The 20,213-nt window shown below is 37.3% G+C and overlaps 1 protein-coding gene across 2 annotated transcripts; it reads left to right on the top strand.

The window, feature by feature from the left end:
* Nucleotides 1–2,528: 2,528 nt before the first annotated feature.
* Nucleotides 2,529–4,686, top strand: LOC118647731. 2 transcript variants are annotated; one of them, XR_004964906.1, is made up of 2 exons: nucleotides 2,529–3,727; nucleotides 3,939–4,685. XR_004964906.1 is itself a non-coding variant. In XM_036293169.1 (2 exons), the coding sequence occupies exons 1-2, from the start codon at nucleotides 3,718–3,720 to the stop codon at nucleotides 4,487–4,489; spliced, it is 561 nt and encodes a 186-aa protein (XP_036149062.1). In that variant the 5' UTR covers nucleotides 3,449–3,717; the 3' UTR covers nucleotides 4,490–4,686. The 2 variants fall into 2 exon arrangements, 1 of the variants encoding a protein (XP_036149062.1); XM_036293169.1 differs by having other exon boundaries at nucleotides 3,449–3,727; nucleotides 3,939–4,686.
* The last annotated feature ends 15,527 nt before the right edge of the window (nucleotides 4,687–20,213 follow it).

Genomic DNA, 20,213 nt, shown 5'->3' on the forward strand with positions numbered 1-20,213 from the left:
AATTACCGTAAAAGAAATAGCTAGGATAGCTACTGTAATTCAAAGGCATACGAATGCAAACGCACTAGCGCAACGCGACATACGCGATATTACAAAATAAGTCGTAACGCGAACTCAGCACGCACGCTTATAACTAAACGTAAATGTCCACCGAGCAAAACATGGACAATATGGACACACGTTCACCAACGGGGACAGACGTAGCGGGACGGTCGACACGCTCTCCGCCACATGCGTCACCCCGCGTAATCCGGGAAGAACCCGAAGAAGAAGCACAAGAGCTTCAAGACTCACACGAGCAAAGTGGAAATACACCGGCAACGTCACAAATAAATAGGCGACCGATATACCCCATGGAGAACATACTCCATGAGCTATTAATTGAAATTGGCGAACTTCGTTCTCAACTTGCAAATCGAAACGAAGTCCACTCTCCGCCAAGGGAAATGGCCAGGAATACGCAACGCCTTACTAGCCACGCGCGAGATCCTTCACATAGGCGATCGCTCAGAGATTTACGGCACCAGCACGGATCTCACAACTAATATTCAAGCTTAAAAGAAGCACGAAATATAATCCCCGAGATGAATAAGACTTCGAGGGATTGGGCAACTCAATATTATGAAACAATCGCAAAAGCGAGCGCAGAAGGAAAGGTCAAGAGACCTAATCCACGAACCAATGGACACAAGAAAGAGGTCCAAACTGAATCTCAGCAGAATAATCATAAACTGACTCCCCAATGCGGAAAGTGCGGGAAAACTGGCCACAATGAACGAGAATGTCGAAACAGTCGACATGCCAAACAGTTTAAATTACCGAGACCGAAAGGACGCTCTCGCGTAAATACATTAAACGCATACTGCGATTACTGCAAAAAATCCGGACATGCCCGGAACAAATGCTGGAAATTACACGGGCACCCCAAAAAAGAATGTGACCCTTGGCTCAAAGAAAGAGCCAAAGACAATAAAAAGGCTGAAGCTAAAAATAGCAAAAATAAAAATAAAGAAATTAAAAAGTCAAAATGCTCGGAATCAGCGAATAGCAACAGCGATGAGAGCTCGAGCGATGACTTGAGTTCGGCGCACACAGCCGCAGCGTATCAAGTTACGCATGTAAAGCGAGACGCACACAAAGACAGCGGACTTGACTTACAATTAGTCACGCTTCCAATACGAGATTTTCCAAATCAGGAAAAATCGACGCGTTATTCGATTCCGGAGCCACACTCTCGTTGATAAAAGTAAAAAATTTAAAAGGCGAAATCAAAATACGCCATGAAAGAATAGCTCTCGTCGGGATAACAGGCCACAAGGTCTACACAATAGGAAAAATACAGGCGACCATCGAGCTAGGCAAGCATAAGATAAAGCATCCAATGTACGTCGTAAAGGATGATTTGCCATTAGAATATGATGAGACTCTCCGCCGCGGGAGATCTAAAAAACTAGACGCGAAATGGACGGGATCCTACGTAATCACTGAGAAACACTCAGACGCAAATTATACAATAAAAAAGGGCAGGACGTCAACACGTGTACACACAAATAGACTAAAACCGTTCATAGAAGCATAATGAAAAAGAAAGAAAGTAAAACCGAAACGAGGAGAATACCTCAAAAGAAGACAGAAACAAATTTTATAATAGGGCACTCAAAATTGAACATTCTATTTTGCGCATAATTCGTCATTTAAGTCAAAAGAAAATTTTTTTTACGAAAGATTGTATATACGACATCCGACACCTTGTAATGTAATTATTGTAATTATTATTGTAATTATATATAGTTTATAAGCGTCGAAAAAACGAAAATTGTAAACAATCTGACGACGCGATATAACTATAAGCGAAAAAGCAAAAATTCAGTACCCTCATTTTCTTTTTATCAGGGGGGAGGGATGTTATGAGTGACACACTCATAACGATAAGGTGTCAGTAACACGATGACGTAAGTCGGTCAGCTGCAGTCAGCATCGAGCGCATCGCGCGAGGTTTCGCGCAATCCGCTCGACAATTAGCGCAATGCTCCTTAGACAGCACTTGCTGTCTAAGCAATAATTTGGAATACTGACCGATTTACGCCCTCACGCAATCCTCCCCTTCTTTCGATCCAACTACCGAATTATCGGATATATAAACCGGCGAAAGAAGGTGAGGATCGGGTCAATCCGAAGTAGACAAACTAAGACTACACACGACACTCTGCTTTGCGGGATCGTGTATCGCCGAGATAACTTATTATAAATACACAACCACGACACTCTGCCTTGCGGGGTCGCGATCTACCCATTGTAACTGAATACAAGAATAAAAGTGTTCAAGACAAATAACGGTGTATGTGACGAAATACCTTCCTCGCGAGATCTCTGGCAGCGATCCCAAATCGTACTCACAACGAGAGGTACAACACCTCATATCAAGAACGTGATGAATTACATGTTTCAATTAAAATGTTTTCATCAAATATAATTAATCTTTATCTCTTATTAGGCTTACGTATACACTCAAGATAAGTATAAATTGACAGTATAAATATAGTCATGTAGCAGTCTTACTTCAATCAGTGCAATCGTTTTGTAATAATCATATGTGTGCAATTTGTTAAATTGATTTTAAATTATAATACAAAGCAAAGTTTAACATCTTTACAAATGATTCTCAATCCGCTTAATGTTGTTAGACTTTTATTGGCATCTGTAAGTTCAATATATCTAACAGAAACGCCAGTAACTGAAGCAGAAATACAATTAAAAGAAGACATACAAAAATTATTGCTAGATAGCATTTTTCACTATAATGGATTGGAAGTGATGGAAGAAACCTATCTCGATTATCAAGAACCTTATAAATTACACAGTTTCGAAATAATTGAAGATGACGAAGAAGCATGGAGTGAAGATAATTTAAATTCTCATCTACAGTGTTCAAACAGTGAAGTAAATTTTGACAGTACTTATAAAAGACGAGCTGTTGAATATTGGCGGAATTTAGACGATAATAAAGAAATTAACCACAGAAAAAGGCATCGTTCTCTAAAATCAGTACAAAGTAAATTTAAAAGAGTTTCATCTGAACGTCAGTTAAGACGATGGGAAGAACAACTACAATCAACTGGAAATCGTTTGGAAAAATTATCTTATATCTCCAAATTTACACATGATAAATTTACTGCAGCTATTGAATCAGGATTTATGGTTCATGATATCGATTTAAAAAGATGGGCTTTACAAGCTCAAGAAGAAATAGGAAATGTAATTCCTATATTTAAAGCATCTCACAGCTGGATATCAAGATTCAAGAAATCCCATCGAATTGTTTCAAGAAAAGTTACGAAGTTTGTAACTAAAAGAACAGTGGAAGATTCTATTGATTTACAAAACTCAGCAAATAATTTTTTTAAAACAGTGAAACCATTTATTGAACAGTTTGGAGCAGAAAATGTTTATAATTCTGATCAAAGTGGTTTTTAATTAGAAATACATTCTGGAAGATCATTGTCTCCTAAAGGAATAAAAAAAGTAGAGCGTATCGTACAATCTGTGTCATCAACAACCCATTCATACACGATACAACCAATAATATCATGTAATGGTAATTTGCTGTCACCTTTATTTATTGTTTTGAAAGAAGCTAACGGCGAATTTGGACCGAGAGTACAAGAAACTTTATTTAAACTAACAAATGTTATTGTAAAAGCATCGAAATCTGGTAAAATGACATCAGGTAATATAAATTTTCTTTTATAAGGTTTTAGATTTTTAAATATTGATAATTAAAAAAATATATAAATTTGGATAAACAATTACATAAAATTATATAATAAAATTAATCTCTGATACATAATCAATTATCATCTTTATAAAATTTTATATTTAATTTAACAATCTAATAACAATCATAAGAAAGTTATTAAATTAATCTATATTTGTTACAGATCATTTTAAAATGTGGTTAGAAAAAGCTTATTTTCCAAACATTGGTTCTAATAGCGTTCTTCTTATCGATTCATGGACCGGACATTGTCCCAATATCATTTCGGATTTAACACCTCTAGATAAACATATTACTACTATGATTATACCGAAAGGTACTACAGGAAAAATACAACCATTAGATGTTTACGGATTTAGAATTTGGAAAAATTTTGCTAAAAGATTTTCAGATATAGTTTTATTATTGGAATGTGATATAAATTTGCATGAACGAAATAATATAATAAAATTGCAATCTTTGATACATAATCAATTGTCATCCCCGCGATATCGTAACTTATTTAAATATTCGTGGTTTAAAAGTGGTTATACGAACGAAAGACTACAGAAATTTAAAAATCCAGTAGAATTTAGTTTGGATGATACTTCAACAACATGTGATATCGAAGGTTGCCATAATGTAGCTATAGTAAAATGTTCATGGTGCAAAAAATCATTATGTTTAAAACATTTCTTCGTTGAGTATCATTATTGCAATGAGTATAATGAGTAAATGATACAATACAAAATGTATAAATTTATTGTATAAATATTTAAAAATTATTTTATTAATAAATATTTAGAAATAATTGTGATGATGTAAATCACAATCTTATTATGTAAATAAACAAAATATAAAAGCATAAGACCAAAAATAGCTTTAAGAAAATAATCACAAGATATAAAGAAATAATGTACAGAAATTAGTAAAATAAAAAAATTTACTAATTTTAAAAAAAAGTAATAAAAACCATTATAATTATTAATATTATTTATAATTTATAATTTGTGATGCTAAAATCAATTATATAGATTTCTATTATATATCTTATCAAAATTGTGTATAATCTTGTTTAGACGATAATTATTTGCGTACATGAGCACGGATAGCTTATATACGGAAATCTTTATAATTAATTTTCAAAAATGATATTTCGTAACATAACTTTAATATACATGGTTGAATTTAGAAAAAAGAAATCTTTCAATATAGCAAAAAAATTTTTTTTATTTAAAAAAAATAATGGTAGGGGATGTTTTGTTAAACAAAAAAATTAAAAAAAAATTTTTTTTCTTTACAAATTTAAAGTACTCTTAAAACCGTACAACTTTTATTTAAAAAATTTTTTTCTATCTTTTATACTTCCGATGATATCCGAAAGAATAAAATTGTTTTTTTTCAAAGGGGTGTTTCACCCTCTAAACATAAAACTCCGCTCATAAAAAAAAATACGTGTCTCTTAGATTTGTGTGTTTGACAACATATTTCAAGGAAAATCAAATTGGCGTCGGACACTTGTGATACTTCCCTTGTAAGATTTCATGAAAAAAATATTTTAAGTATAAGCTGTTTAAATATTATAATTTTAATAAATTAATTTTTTAAAGTAATTTTATTAATACTATAAATATATGTATTTAATAGATAAAAAGAAAATAATGTGATTAAAAAATAAAAAACAAAAATTCTAAAAAGAACTATTAGTAAAAGTTGAAATGTATTAAATACATAATGTTTCACTTTTATTCATTATATGTAGTTTGAACATTTAATTACATTAGGAGCGTCAAAATTAAGACAATTTTTGAACATGGCAGTAAAACAAATTTTTACCGACCAATTAATTGCCACGGAATTTACTTGGAATGGCACAAATAAAACCAAAAGTTTAAACGATTCCAAAATTGCCGATATTATTTACTGTAATGAGCAATAAAGTATCTAAACATAAGCAAAAAATAAATAACCGTTTCCTCCATCTACAAACAATACCGTCACACGTCTAGCACGATAAAGAATTATTTATCTTCTAAACTCAAAGGGAAGATAACCTACGCGGTAGGTTAGGATAGATAGTCGGATCCCTTCAATAAAATTAAAAGAATGTGGGAGGAAACAGAGAAACTTTCGACAGAGTGCTCAACGTATGATTGGTCAAAAAGGAAAAATTATTTTTCCAATAAAAAAACGTAGAATTCACCCACCACACAATCCTGAAAAAGAGTCCTACCAATTAGAATATTTGAACCACCTACATCTGGATCCTCCCCTTGTAAGACTTTGTACATATATTACCAAATCTTGAAGAGAAACAGGCAGTTAACGTTAGTTTTTCACGCTAGTTAAGAGTAGTAAGTTAATTAAGAATTGTTGGTTAGTCAGTTAGTTAGTTCAGTTCAGTTAATAAGAGAATTAGTTAACAGTCAGTTTTTTGTTACGGTAATGAGAAAATGAAATAGCGAGTTAGTTAGTAATCAGTAACGAGAAAAATAGTAGTTATTTAGTTAGTTAATAATAGAAATAATCATGTAGAATCAGTGCGCGAATAAACTTTAGTTCCATAAAGTTCAGCCGTTCCATCCGGTCAAGAAATCCCTTCGATTCCAACAAATGGATTTATTTGGGAACCAGTAATGAGTAAGTCCCACAATCACAATTTCTTTCTTTTGTTTTTACGTTACACATCTACTTCCTTCCGTTTTAATTCTTTAGGACAAGCTTCTATTATTTATAAATAATTCCTTTTTAGAGTTTTTTGTCCCCCTTTTTTCCCCGGTTTGCGGATGCGAGCTTTGCCGTTCGAGTCCGACCGGCCGTTCCGGTGCGCGGATTCGGAGGCTGTCGCTCGAAAGTCCGACCGGCCGTTCCGGTACGCGGATTCCGCCCTTAGTGTTCGAGAGTCCAAACAACAATTCACGGTTTTAATTTTCAAGAGTCAGCACTTTCCTCACCTTCCTTCCCCGAATTACTTAAGATATAATGTCACTCACAAGCAAAAAGCTGCCCATTAGTTTTACACTTCCGAAATTTATATTAATAACCTTTGTGTATTTTTAAATTTTTATTAAAAACCTTTTGTTAAACTTTAAAACTTTTGTAAACTCAACCGAAATCTATGTTATAATCCTTTGTATTTGAAACTTTTAATAATAATTCTGGCGTATTCTTTAAAACCTTTGTAAACTCAACCGAAGATCTATTTTTATAACCCTTTGCGTAATTGAAAACTATAATAATAATCCCTTACGTATTTTTAAACTCTGTAAACTCTTGTGAAATTTATTTAGAACCATTCTTGTAATTCAATATTTATAAATTCATAGCCAACAAATTATGTTGAATCACGACTTCAGCGCCTATTTATATTCTTACAACATTTTGGAAAATTTAGAATAAATACTTCGTTATTTTTTTTGTTACATAAATTTCATCATTTATTTTAATCAATAACGACCTTCCCTCATCCTGAACAAAAACTGCACCTGGTCCGATCCCGAGTTAAAGCGATTCAATTTGTTGACTCGAAACTTGGACCGACGGACGTACGACTTGAAACGGGTTATAGCGGGCTTATCGGCACGTTGACCTATATTTTTGAGTCATAAAAAGTGCGTTCGACCTGAGGCACCTACCCTCTCTTAATCTGTGTGCCTACGGGAATTCTACACGTTTCGTTACGTTCTTCCCTGCCTTACCTGTTCTCCCTGAAATATCCTTCCTACCGAATAAAGAGTTAAATCCTATAAGGCTGGACGTAACAATTGCACACAAATCCAAATATTTAAATCTCACAAAGCTATTTAAAATGTCATAAATGTCTTTTTACACGAAGTTGCACGTACATTGGAACACTTTATGCATACTTTTTAATATTATATTTTCGGAATTTTATAATATTTCTGCAATATTACTGGATCATTTTGGCGTAATGTTGATATTGCATGTTTCTGAAACGTCTCTGCAATATTACATTGCAACTCGTAATATTGTAACGTTGCAGCAATGTTGCTGAAAGCTTCTGTACTGTATGGGAAATATAAAGAAAAATTTAAAAAAATTATAAAATACTTACGGTTTATCGTACGCCTCGTTCTGTTGGATCGGAACGTAATAGTTTATGTTGTACGTTTCTTTTCGGGAAGTTTTTAAAATCCGTCTTCCACTGATCAACTGAGGAGCAACGTTGTTAAGAAGTTTTGCTGTCCGTCTTGTGACGCGAGTGATGCGGTACCGTTGTCAGAACTTTTCTTATATTGTACACCTCTCCACAAATTTCTCAGTCTTTTGTCTGAATTGGAGCACTCATCGTCCGACAAAATTACAGCGTTGCCGGCGTTTCAGCCAAATCGATCATCTAGAGCCAATCATGTTAAACATGTTGCAACATGTTCAATGTATGAAACGCTTATTACAACGTTGCCAAATCTACAACAGCAGAAAATCCCGCCGCGACAAACACTTTTATCTTTTCTTCGTCTCACCATCTCGCGTAACCAAAACCGACGTAGTACATTTATAGGGAGAGGAGGGGTAAAGAACAGCATTTTTTTATATCAATACCCCTAATAAAAACATGTTGGGTTTTCAGAGGCATCACCGAAATAGTTTACAACCAATAAAGGGGATATTAATTTACTTTTAATAAGCGGTTCTTCCTGGGGCCCCGTGTGACATCATCCCTCCCCGCCGTGACAACCCCCCGCGCCAATAAGCCCCCCCCGCACACCCCCCCTCGGAGTTCCTGATAGAACCGGCCTTGTATTCCTACTACAGTGAGAAATAATGTCGAATCGACATCGACGTCTTTTTAATCATTATTTCTCACCGGGGTGGAGAGGGGAAAGGTAGCCGCTGCGAGTAGGCATAGTGTTTTCAATAATGCATTATTTCCAGTACATGAAAAATGATTGTACTAAAATTTGTTACAAAAAATTAAATGAGTTATGTAAATATAACTCAAACCTGATCAGGAAACCTATTGCATTACTTTATTATCTGTTAATTAATGAATATTAACATTTAATTAATATTTATTATATTATTTTATTAAATTAAATAAAGTTCATATTTATGGTAAATTAATATAAATATTAATTTATTATTTATTAATACATATTAATTTAAAAGCATATTAATTGTAGTTAGCAAGATAGCAAGCTCACGTCATTTTGACGTCCCAAAATGGTCATTTACTGACTATTCTTGACGTCACGAAATGACGCCCTTATGATGTTAAAATGACGGTCGAATGTCACAAATTCCTGACGTCATGAAATGTACCGTATTTTGACGCCATAGAATGACGTGAACAATATGTTGTCAAAAAGATCTCTAAAAGATATCCTGTTTCTGAAAATGATAACATAAAGAGACTTCTAAAAGATGTTGCGCCTTGCGGTGCGACAAAAGATCTTTCGGGATTCGTTGCTGCCCAAGGAGTAGGAACTCGCGGAAAGAGACGGATTTTGTAGGTAGGGTCCTCAAATCACTCACGCACTGATTCTAAGTTAAATTGATATAAAAGATTTATTTCTCTGTTGTTGTACACTGGTTGCGGTCGGCGAAGGTGCCGCGTCGTGTTACACTAGATTAGATACGGCGCGTGACTCGGAGTTAACGCGTCGTCCCGTTGCTCGCTCGAGATTTGCTAGCGGCTAAGTTCCGAACTCTTAATTCACTCGTGCGGGCCGTACGTATCGGCTTGATTTCTAATCACTGATCCCGCTGGCCGCTGTTCGGCAGCGGCTTAAATAGTGGCGCGGATTTAATTATTAGTGGGGGCATCGGGCCCTCCGCATGACCATATATGGTCATTCGGCGCGCGGGAAATATTTGCGAGTTTAGCAACAATTGCCAAAATGCAGGTATGCATTTCCGGTGGCATGATTGTTGCTAAGCTGGCTTCGCTACTTCTTTAAGGTGGCTGGTGCGTTGCCCAGTGCGATGACCGGCCGGCAGCGCACGAGGCATGTGTCACCTGACACCTTGTGATAGCGAGCCTTCCTCGGCGAGCTATCTTATAATTTTAATATTTTATTTCCTTTATTTTATAATATGAATTTATTGGTTGTGAGTGTTTCGCTCACAACAAAGATAACATATAATGTCAGAATGTTAACCAATGCGTCGTTTTTTGAGAACAGAAAGATATTATGAAACTAATATCTAAAAGATTTCTTAAATCGGATATCTTTAAACTGCAACTAGAGATAAAAAAATAAAATAAAAATTTCATTTTTTTTTATTATTCTTATCAACAGTACATACTAAATTTGGGACACATTTTTATTAATTAATTAAATTTAAATTATATTATTTTATTTTACTCTTACTTGCTGCTGGTTTTGAACCCGGGACCTTAGGATTACAAACCTTGTACTCTATCTGCTACGCCAGTTTGAATCATCGATATGGGTACTTATTATTGTCTACATATACCTATATATTATAAACTGTCGCAATTATATTATTTTTTATAAAAGCAATTAAATTTTGCAAAACATATTAAAAATAAATAGCATTAACTTATTTACTTATTAATTTCATTGTTAAATTTAACTTTTTCCATAACCTTTATAATTTGATGGAAATTGCGATCTATTTAGCATTAAGACTTTGAAGCGTTCAAATGGTTAATTTGACCATTTTGAAATTATTTCCAAGATATCTAAATGTTTTCTTAAAAAAGTTCTCTTAAAGTTGAATATAATATGCTTATATAATATGCTTATGCCTTACGCCTTAAATCTCATTGTATAGACACCGCTTTAGACCGTGTCTAAAATACGTCTTAATGATGTTTTTATGTCCCGATTTTGGATGTGTGCTGTCTGGGAAAATAATCGTCAGATCATGACTGAAATATGACTTCGAAATGACGTCATCATGACGTCAATTTTAGGTCATGGAAAAAAATGGTCATTTTGACGACATATGACCAGATATGACCATTTTGGGACGTGGGCTTGCTACCTGGGTATGTACTACACTTGTTTAAATATTAGTGTAAAGCGTTGTCATTTATAATAAATTATGAAAATCCTAATGCGCCACAGTAATAATATTATGAGTTAAATTGATAAGTTCAATAAATACATCTTTTAACATTATATAACAATTTTATTGGCAATGTAACGTACGCGGGAACATTAAAACTAAAATTGTAATAATTATTTTAAAATTGAACCTAAATATTGGAATGCATGAGTATTGATTTCTTATTTGGTTGCTGGTATTATCAGGTCGATATCGGAATCAAAATCGATCGAGCATAGGGTTACACCCTGAGACGAAACCTTTTTCCTTCACAAGAACATAAGTTTGCGTAGAGGAAAAATATGCGGCTTAAGTAGAGGGAAATTAAGTATAAATAAATGAGCCAAAAGCTCAGCGTCAGTCTTTAGTCGTCTTTTGTTGTCTTTAGTCTTTAATCAGAGTTTGAGTTTTAAAGCAAGAGTGCTTTAGAGCGAGTAAAACAGTCTATAGTCAATTGCGATACTTTGCTCGGGTTAGTCCGACAGTTAATCAGTTAGTCTGGGGTTGTTGTGACCCTTAAGCGAAGTCCTTAGCGGACTTATCCTAAAAATTCAGCCTCAGTTTCGGTTTGTTGTTTCAAAATCAGATTTTCGGAATAAAGGTAACTTGATTTCTCTTTTAAGATCATTTTAAATTCTCTTCTAATTCTGTCGCTGCCATTTGTGTGGCAACAGATCAAATCAAACTCTGTCGCTGCCGAGAGCATTGGGATCTTTCGGGCCCTGTCGCTGACGTTAGCGTGGCAACAGACCTGAACCCTGAATCTACCTCAGGTGTGGCAACTGAGTATTATTAATTTTAATCTAACTCTAAAATATTAAATGCCCAAAAAGAGTGGTAGACATGTATTAAAAGATTAAGATATCAAATAAATCAAGCAATAATCTCAAATTGTGTTCCTCTGAAATTAATAACTGAATTAGATAAACTCTTGAGTCAATCTTCTGAACCGAATAAATATAAACTCATCAGGATTGATTTTGAAATTAACTTTCCTCATTTAAAAAATATTAAGAAAACGGATCCTCGTTATCAAATTTATAAAATTCGTTATCTCTTTGGTAAAGATTAATTTTTTCTCACAAACTTGTCCATCCCCGGGTAAATTACTTAAATGTATTGATCCAAAATAGACATTAAAATCAGAACGTGACAGGCAACATTTTTTATAGAACTTATTATTTTGTAAAATTTATATTTTTCAAATATTTTGAAAGTCCGATCTATGTATAGAGATAAAAAGATAAAGTTTTTAATCAAATTAACCAAGTTAAAATGATTAAACTTAAATCATAATATCGTTTATTTACGGATATCATTTTTCCTACACAAATTTATTTTTCCTACGCAAATAATGCATCGATATACCAGATATAATGGAAGTAAATAAAAAAGTGTCAAAATAGAATCAAGTTAAAGTCATTTTGTATCAATGACGAATTTCGAGTCAATTTGATTTCTTTTTGACATCAAATTGACTAATATGTGTTGCTTGGGCTCTATGTATTTTGAGCCGCTAAACACAAATCCGGTGTCAGAATTGCCCCACCATTTTCCGCGTGCAAAGCAATTATTGCAATTTTTAAGGTTTTTAAGCAACCTTTTTTATTTAAAGATATCATGATCTGGTCCGTGATACAGACTTTTTTTGTGGATGGCTGCACTGCCGCACCAAAAAAACGGACCTGTGTCACGAGACTATGATATCTTGACGTATTTTGAGCCGCTGAACACAAATCCGGTGTCAGAATTGCTCCATCACCCACTATTTTCCGCGTGCAGCGAAATTATTACGATTTTCAAAGTTTTTTAGACCATTTTTTTATTTAAAAAAAAGATGTGTGATGGAGCAATTTTGATAGCAGATTCGTGTTCACAACGTCAAAATACATAGAGATTAACTAGTGGGGTCCCAGAGAAAGATTACTTTCTTTTTTTTGTGTGCCTGTGTTAGTGTTGCAGAATGCAAACTTTGACCTCTCATATCTTGAAGATAAAGAATGGGCTCAAATTTCTAGGGGATTAATGTCTTATATATAACTATTGTTTAGCACCAAATTTAAGTCGGAATTTAAGGGTGGCAAAAGAAGCGATTTTTGGATTGCCTTACTCTTTACCTTTTAATAAAATGTGTGTATTGTTGTAGATTAGATTTTGAATTAATTTTAACAATTAAATTGAGTTATGATTTATTCAAAATAACTAATACTATTTTATTTACTATTTTATATATAAATAATTAATTCTATTTTTACAAAATTTTATTCTCATAAATATATAAAATGACAAATAAAGATACACTTTACAATTAGTTACTATTCGAAATAATAAGTACATTGGTAACATAACATTATGGTTTTCACATTATGGATTCAATTCCATGTTGTTCTGCCCAAGCTGGAAACTCATCAATGCCATAAATGAAGGCTCCCCAAGTAGGAAACAGAATAACTTGCACTATTAAACTATACATTGCCGGGAAACATCCGACGGCTATTAATATTCGAGTTTGTAGATGACCCGCGACGGTTATAATTGCATTCGGCGGCGTAGAAACTGGCATTCTGAATGCGTACGAACACGTCAGAGTCACTGGCATCATCAGATATAATGGATGTATCTTCATTGCTACACACTTTAAAAAGGAATATAAGAATGTATAATAATCGAAACTCTTTAGTAAAAAACATTTGAAATAAATAAAGTAATAATTATAAAAAATACATTTAAAAAAATATTTTGTTGATTGCTAAATAGTGTCAAAACCAGGAAGTGCAAACTCCTACCTTAAACAAGGGGACCGATGTATTGTGGTGCCGTCTACGCTTGCTCGAAAATAAGGAAATTAAAATGCGTCACGTAATAAAGAGAGGGGATAGTCTCAAATTGAAATAATCTGAAAAGCGCAGCAAGAGCAGCAAGAGAGGACTAACGGAAGACCAGGAATAATCAAGCCGATTAAGAAGATTGGGAAATTGAACGACTTAGTGTAAAAGCGATTAAACAGGTATTACGAATTATATTGTGTACTATTTAATTAAATTTGTATTATTAGCAGTGTCAACATAGTTTAACCCATTTAGGACCAAATGTCCACTATTTTTTCTCCACGTTCAACGCTCAAACATAGACGTCGTAGAAAAAAAACTCAGCATAGCGTTCTTGATAATCTGAAATCTTCTCTTTCGAATGCCGGCGTCAAAATTAACGTACAAAGCAAGTAAAAAAAGTTATGGTTCCAAAAAGAGCAACATTTTTTGACATTTTTTTCTAAAATTTCCATATTTTGGATGCAAAAATGTTTTGCAGGATCATTTCAATAGGGATAAATCATGGAATAGATATCTGCTCTTTCAAATCCTATTGCGATTTTTCAAAAATTCAACATGGCGGATTTAATATAAAGGTTAAAAAATGGAAAAACCGTATATAACCGAAATATTTTCGATCTTCTCGTTTTTTTCGTAATATCTCTTCAAATTATTTTAAAAATACATAAGCTTGTTATTTTATGTGAGTCGAGGTTATAATAATACATAATCAATACAAATAATGGCGGTTCCTTTCAAGAAATGCGAGAAAAACATGATTTATCGCCAAATAATGGAGAAAAGCCATAAGCAAGTGTTCATATCTGGTATTTTATCATGCTAACATCTATACATACACCTGTGTACATCAAATAAGTAAATATATATATATATATATATATATATATATATATATGTTGTAACCGCGCTTGCAAGCGACGGCCAACTTTGCCTCGTCCTTGATCGCGGTCCTGCGCCGCCCGGGTGTCGGGGCGACTGTTTCTCGTAAGGTTTTCCACAAAGATATTTGGTTGGGCGCCAGGTACGTTAAGCGTACCACTCTACTCGTAATCTACGGGAGATTGCGCTCAAATTAACTAAGTCGCAAAAAGAACAAGCCTCGTAGGCGACCGGGGCGTTAGCGGCTCCGATAGCCAGCTACTCAACCCTAAAATGGCAGAGGCGGAGGTTCGACGCGGGCGGATGGAATCGGGAAGGCGAGAGAATTATTGAGACAACGTCGTAAATTTAACAATAAGATTAACAAATATATTTGACAACAAGTGATATAAAATGACAAGGTTTCGTTAAGCGGCAATGGTAATTCGCGCGTGGCACAAGCGGATGACCGCTCGGAATTAAATTTGATAAACGCGGGACAGATCTGAAACGAGTTATTTTGCGTATGCGGGAATTCTCCGACTTGTCTACGCTTTATCCTGCGCCGTTAGTGGACACCAAACTCCCGATAGGATAACAGTGTCGCCAAGGACGATCGGGACGAACAGTAACTCCGAGTCCGCGCGACACGCGACGGATCCGTGCTCTTCCACACGTTACAAGATCTTGCGAATGATATGCGCGATAATTCTTATGAGCTAGCCAACGAGGCGGTACAGAACAATGAAAGGAAATTCGACGAGAGCGCAATTAATAGAGTTTCACGATGCCGGTGCGACAGATTAAATCAAATTTTAATAACAATAAATTAGAAATGCGCGACAATTCACAGCGCGGCTAATAACTCGCGACACGACAACAGAACGAAATTACAATTGACTCGACTGCGGATGGGGACGCACACGCAACGTAATTGTAATACGGAAAGAACAGCACAGAGCGAACTCACGCGGGCGCGATCAGGCGAAGTAACGATACTCTAATAAATGTGTGATTCTAATCTAATGACCACAAGATCGTAACAGATTCGTGACTCTCTCGTGAGTCGCCCAATCGCGAAATCGGTGGCTTTACAATTCCAATACGACGCTCGTCTCACCAAGCCGGCTCCTTCGTCTCGGCCTCATCCGGATCGGAAGGTTTCCGGCTCCTGCGTCCTCTTACACGATATCTCAGCTCGGGATCTGGATCGCACACACAATACAAGACAACGTCCGCAGCTCGAGTGCGGGATCCTAGATCCTGCGAGGACCGTTCGGCGACGCGCCCCACCTTGTCTCCGATACGCCGGGCCCTTATTGGCCGCGGTTTTCCGAAATTGATTTTCGCGCAACGCGCGGCGTACACGCCGTCGCTGGCTGATCGATCCAAGCGCGATGGTCGATACTGTTGGGCCCCGTGCACGAGAATTTTGGCGCTTTCCTCTGCGGCAGATTCTTCTCTCCTTGCCGGGCGTATTCTCCGCCATCTGGACGTTATTTTCTCCTCGACGAGGGCGCATCATTGATTGCAGCTGTCGCCATCCCTGTCGGAACTCGTGCAGAATCGGATTTGAAGTTGCTTTGTCGGGATGCCGGTCCTGCGCGCCTTCGCTGGATCCTGAAAGCGCGATTCGGCAGCAGTATCGGTATTCTTTCACGATAAAATTGTGGGCAAGATAAGGGCGGTATTACCTGCGGACCCCCACTCGAAAAGGGTCTTCTGCAAATCTCTCATTGTTAGTGCTCTCTCCAAGGATGTCCACCATTGAGACGAGACGCCAGATTACACAAAATAAGTTTGTTTTGACCACCGAATTCCGCCACACTCGCGAAATAGCGCTCGCAAAAATCTTACAATTAGTGAACGAACAGCACACGGGACGACACACACAGAAAATATAACAGCACGTTTTCGCGTCCACTCCCGAGCGGGAGGACGCAGGATCCGTGTGATGTTAACGCGTGAGGACCATTAAGGCCCTTGTGACGGACAGCAGCCTGCGGCTGTCACGTCACAATATATATATACACACACATACTACTGTGTCCAAAAAGTAAGGTAACATAGCATTTATTTTGAAAAATTTTTATTTATGCTTCCAAATCAATTTCATCGCCTTTAAAGTAAATCCCCCCCCCCCACGATACAATGCACTTATGCCAACACATTTTCCAATTTTCAAAACAGTTGTTAAAGTCGATTTCCGGGATGGCCTTCAGCTCTCTCTTCGATGCGGCTTGTATCTCCTCTATTGATTCAAAACGGTGTCCCCGGAGCGGTCTTTTGAGTTTGCTGAATAGCCAGAAGTCGCACGGTGCCAAATCAGGTAAATACGGTGGTTGTGGAATGATATGGATCGAATTTTTGGCGAAATGGTCACAAAGAATCAATGCAGTGTGAGGTGCATTATCGTGGTGTAAAAACCAAGAATTGTCTCGCCACAATTTCGGCCTCTTTAGGCGAATAGTCTCACGCAAACGACGCATAACGCTCAAATAATATTCTTTCTTGACTGTTTGACTCGGCGGAAGAAACTCAAAATGCACAACACTACGATAATCAAAGAAAATAGTCAACATGACCTTAATTTTTTGCGACTTTGGCGCGGTATTTTTGGTCTTGCCTCACCTTTAGCACGATATTCACTTGATAGATTGGTTGTTTCCGGGTCGTAAGCATAAATCCATGTCTCATCTCCCGTAATAATGCGTTTCATCTTGTCCTGATACTCAGAAAGCATTGTTTTACACACTTCAACGCGACGATGTTTTTCCCAAAAATTCAGTGTTTTCGGTACCAATCGAGATTTGACGCGTTTGAGGCCCAAAACATTCTTTAAAATGGTATTGACTAAAACTTTTGAAATGCCAATATCATCAACAAGATCTCTAATTGTTAGTAGATGGTTTGCAAGCACCAAATCTTTGATTTTTTGGACGTGAGCTTTGTCGCTTGAGGCTGATAGTCGTCCGGGACACTCTTCGTCTTCGACGCGTTCTCGGCCTTCTTGGAAATCTTTATACCACTTGTAAACATTTTTTTTCGACAAAGCCTCATCACCAAAGGCTTTCTGCACCATCCTCAACAAATCAGCAGCAGAAAATTCATTCCGCAAACAAAATTTAATGCAAATTCTTTGCTCAACATATTTAGACATTATAAAAATCGAAAAATTCACTTTTAGCAGCTCACAAAACGTATCTCAAACACTAATGAATATTTTGATGTGAAACTTGGCACGGATGTGAAAGGCAGCCCTACCAACCTAAAAATAAAAGCAATTCCCCAAATCCATTTTCGCGCGCAGTTTAAATTTAAATGTCACCTTACTTTTTGGACACAGTAGTACATATTAAGACGCTGCGGTTTCGCTGCGGCGTCGCAGCGTCCCTCCGCTGTCACAAGGCCCGAGCTTGCGCTAGCGAGAACGGCCGGGAGGTGCAGGAAGCGTATCGCGATCCTCGGCGGGCCACATTAGCGATATTATTTACGAATTCTAATTATATTCCTTTTTGTATTTTGCGTATCGGGCGCTTCACTCGGCGAAAACACCGAGGAACACCGCACAGGACAAGGAATTTGGCATGGGCGGAGCAGCGGAAAATAGAGGACAGGGCCGAGGCATAGGACGATTACCGCAAGGGCATGGGACCCTCAGCGGGAGCCGCGAGGCAAGCGGCACGGCAGAAAACTAGACGAGGCGCCACATTGGAAAAGCCGACGAGGCTAGCAGCAGCGGAGGAACCTTCAGTTTTAATTAGCCTCTCGTATCGGCCCCGGGGAGATTATACTAACCGGAAAGTCGCCTGGAAGGGAGGATGATCAAAGGCTCCGCGATCGAAGGACGCCTCACGGAAATTGGGTCGCGTACGTCGTTAAGTGCGAGCTGTCGCAAGGCGCGTACTGCATACCCCTTATTGGCTGACGCCACGTAGCGCACCTCTGCGTGGGGAACACATTGACTTGTGATCGAGCACCTCGCGTCTCGATCGCGCTCTTCCGCACCAGCTGTTCGTGATAGCGTATCGGTAGCCCGGCCGTCCTCGAATTCCTCTCGTAACGAGCGAAAGACGAGCGTTATCTGTGGAGCGAGGGCCTTAAAGAGGACTCAGAGGGACAAGGAAGTCGGTAAGGTTGCCCGAGACGCGTGTACAATCTTGTAAAGCTACTCGCGAGTCGGCGGATCGCGCTAGCGTTCTCGGAGCAAGCGCTTTAGTGCAGTGCACGAGGGCGTACTTCTTAGTGTTAGAACGATCGATCGACTCCCATGCGCAGCGGGCCGTCAAGGACTCGTGGAGGCTAAAATTCGCGTATCGTACAGTTACGTTTGTCAAGCGCGCTCGCCGAGGATCGTGGCCCCGGATCGTAGCGTTAGTGAAGAGCATTAATTCGCGGGAGAAGACGGGTAGCGCGACCGCCATAACGTTACACGCGCGAAATGCGTGTTATCCGGATCGTATTACGTGCGTCGAGAATTTGCGCCGCGGTATCCGCGATTATGCGTGAGGCTCCGGCTCCTCCCGAGCTTTGTGTCAGTATCATTTCCATCAATTTCGTTTTGTGAATGTCGCGCCGTGGTCTCATTGTCATTTCATTTGCGTTGTGATCGCCGCATCCGCGTTCTCGCGTTACTTGTTGTCTCGCAGCTTGTCGTTGTCTTTAGACTTCGCGTCTTTGTCTAATTGGTTGTTATTTTCGCGCCTTTTTCTATGGTAATTATTTCATTCGCGCTTACCAGCTAATTCGGTTATTTTAGCGGTGATTTCTATTGTCAAGCATTTCGATTATTCCTTCGCGAGTTCCGTCATTCGCGCGCTAAGCGAAACTTCTGCTGTACTTCTTTATTTTCTCATTATTATTTTTCTTGTTAATTTTTTTCGTTACAATAAACGCGCTGTTAATGTGTTTTACTCTAAGTCTACGTTAATTCTTATGCCGTTTTGTGTCGTCCTAATTAAACAAACGTTCGCCTGTGGCCTACCGCCCCGCCCCTCTATCGAAATTGTCGCGGCCGATTAAATACTTCACACGAGCGTGAAGCGGGTGTTACTTTCGCGTTTGGATTTGACACGACAAAGGTGCGTGTCTGGCGTCCAACATTTGTGATAAGTCCCACAGATCGCTCAGCGATAAATTAGGAGGCATTCGAGGAAACGTCTATCCTGCCTCCCCCTTTCGTACCGTTTTTGATCCGCGTCGCGATTCCGCACAGCGGAGCGCAAGGAAAACGCGTGACAATATATATATATATATATTTTTTTATGTACATAGATGTATGCGTAGATGCGAGCATGATGAAATACCAGATATGAACACTTACTTATGACTTTTCTTTATTATTTGGCGATAAGTGTTTTTCTCGCATTTCTTGAAAGAAACCGCCATTATTTGTATTGATTATGTATTATTATAATCTCGACTCAAATAAAATAACAAACTTGCGTATTTTTAAAGTATTTTGAAGGGATATTACGAAATAAAAGCGAGAAAATCGAAAATATTTCGGTTTTATACGGTTTTTCCATTTTTTGACCGCTATATTTATTTATTTATTTATTTATTTATTTATTTGAACAAACGGGAAAATGAATCCCTTTTTTACAGAATTTCAATTGGACATTTACAGTAGAGAATTCATTAATAATTTAAATAGGGGTAAACATAGACGGTCGATGGGGCAAGGCAAACAGTGATCGTTTAAAAGTAATTATAGATCCATGATAAAAATC

The sequence above is a fragment of the Monomorium pharaonis genome, chromosome 10, assembly GCF_013373865.1.
Source record: "Monomorium pharaonis isolate MP-MQ-018 chromosome 10, ASM1337386v2, whole genome shotgun sequence".
NCBI lineage: Eukaryota > Metazoa > Arthropoda > Insecta > Hymenoptera > Formicidae > Monomorium > Monomorium pharaonis.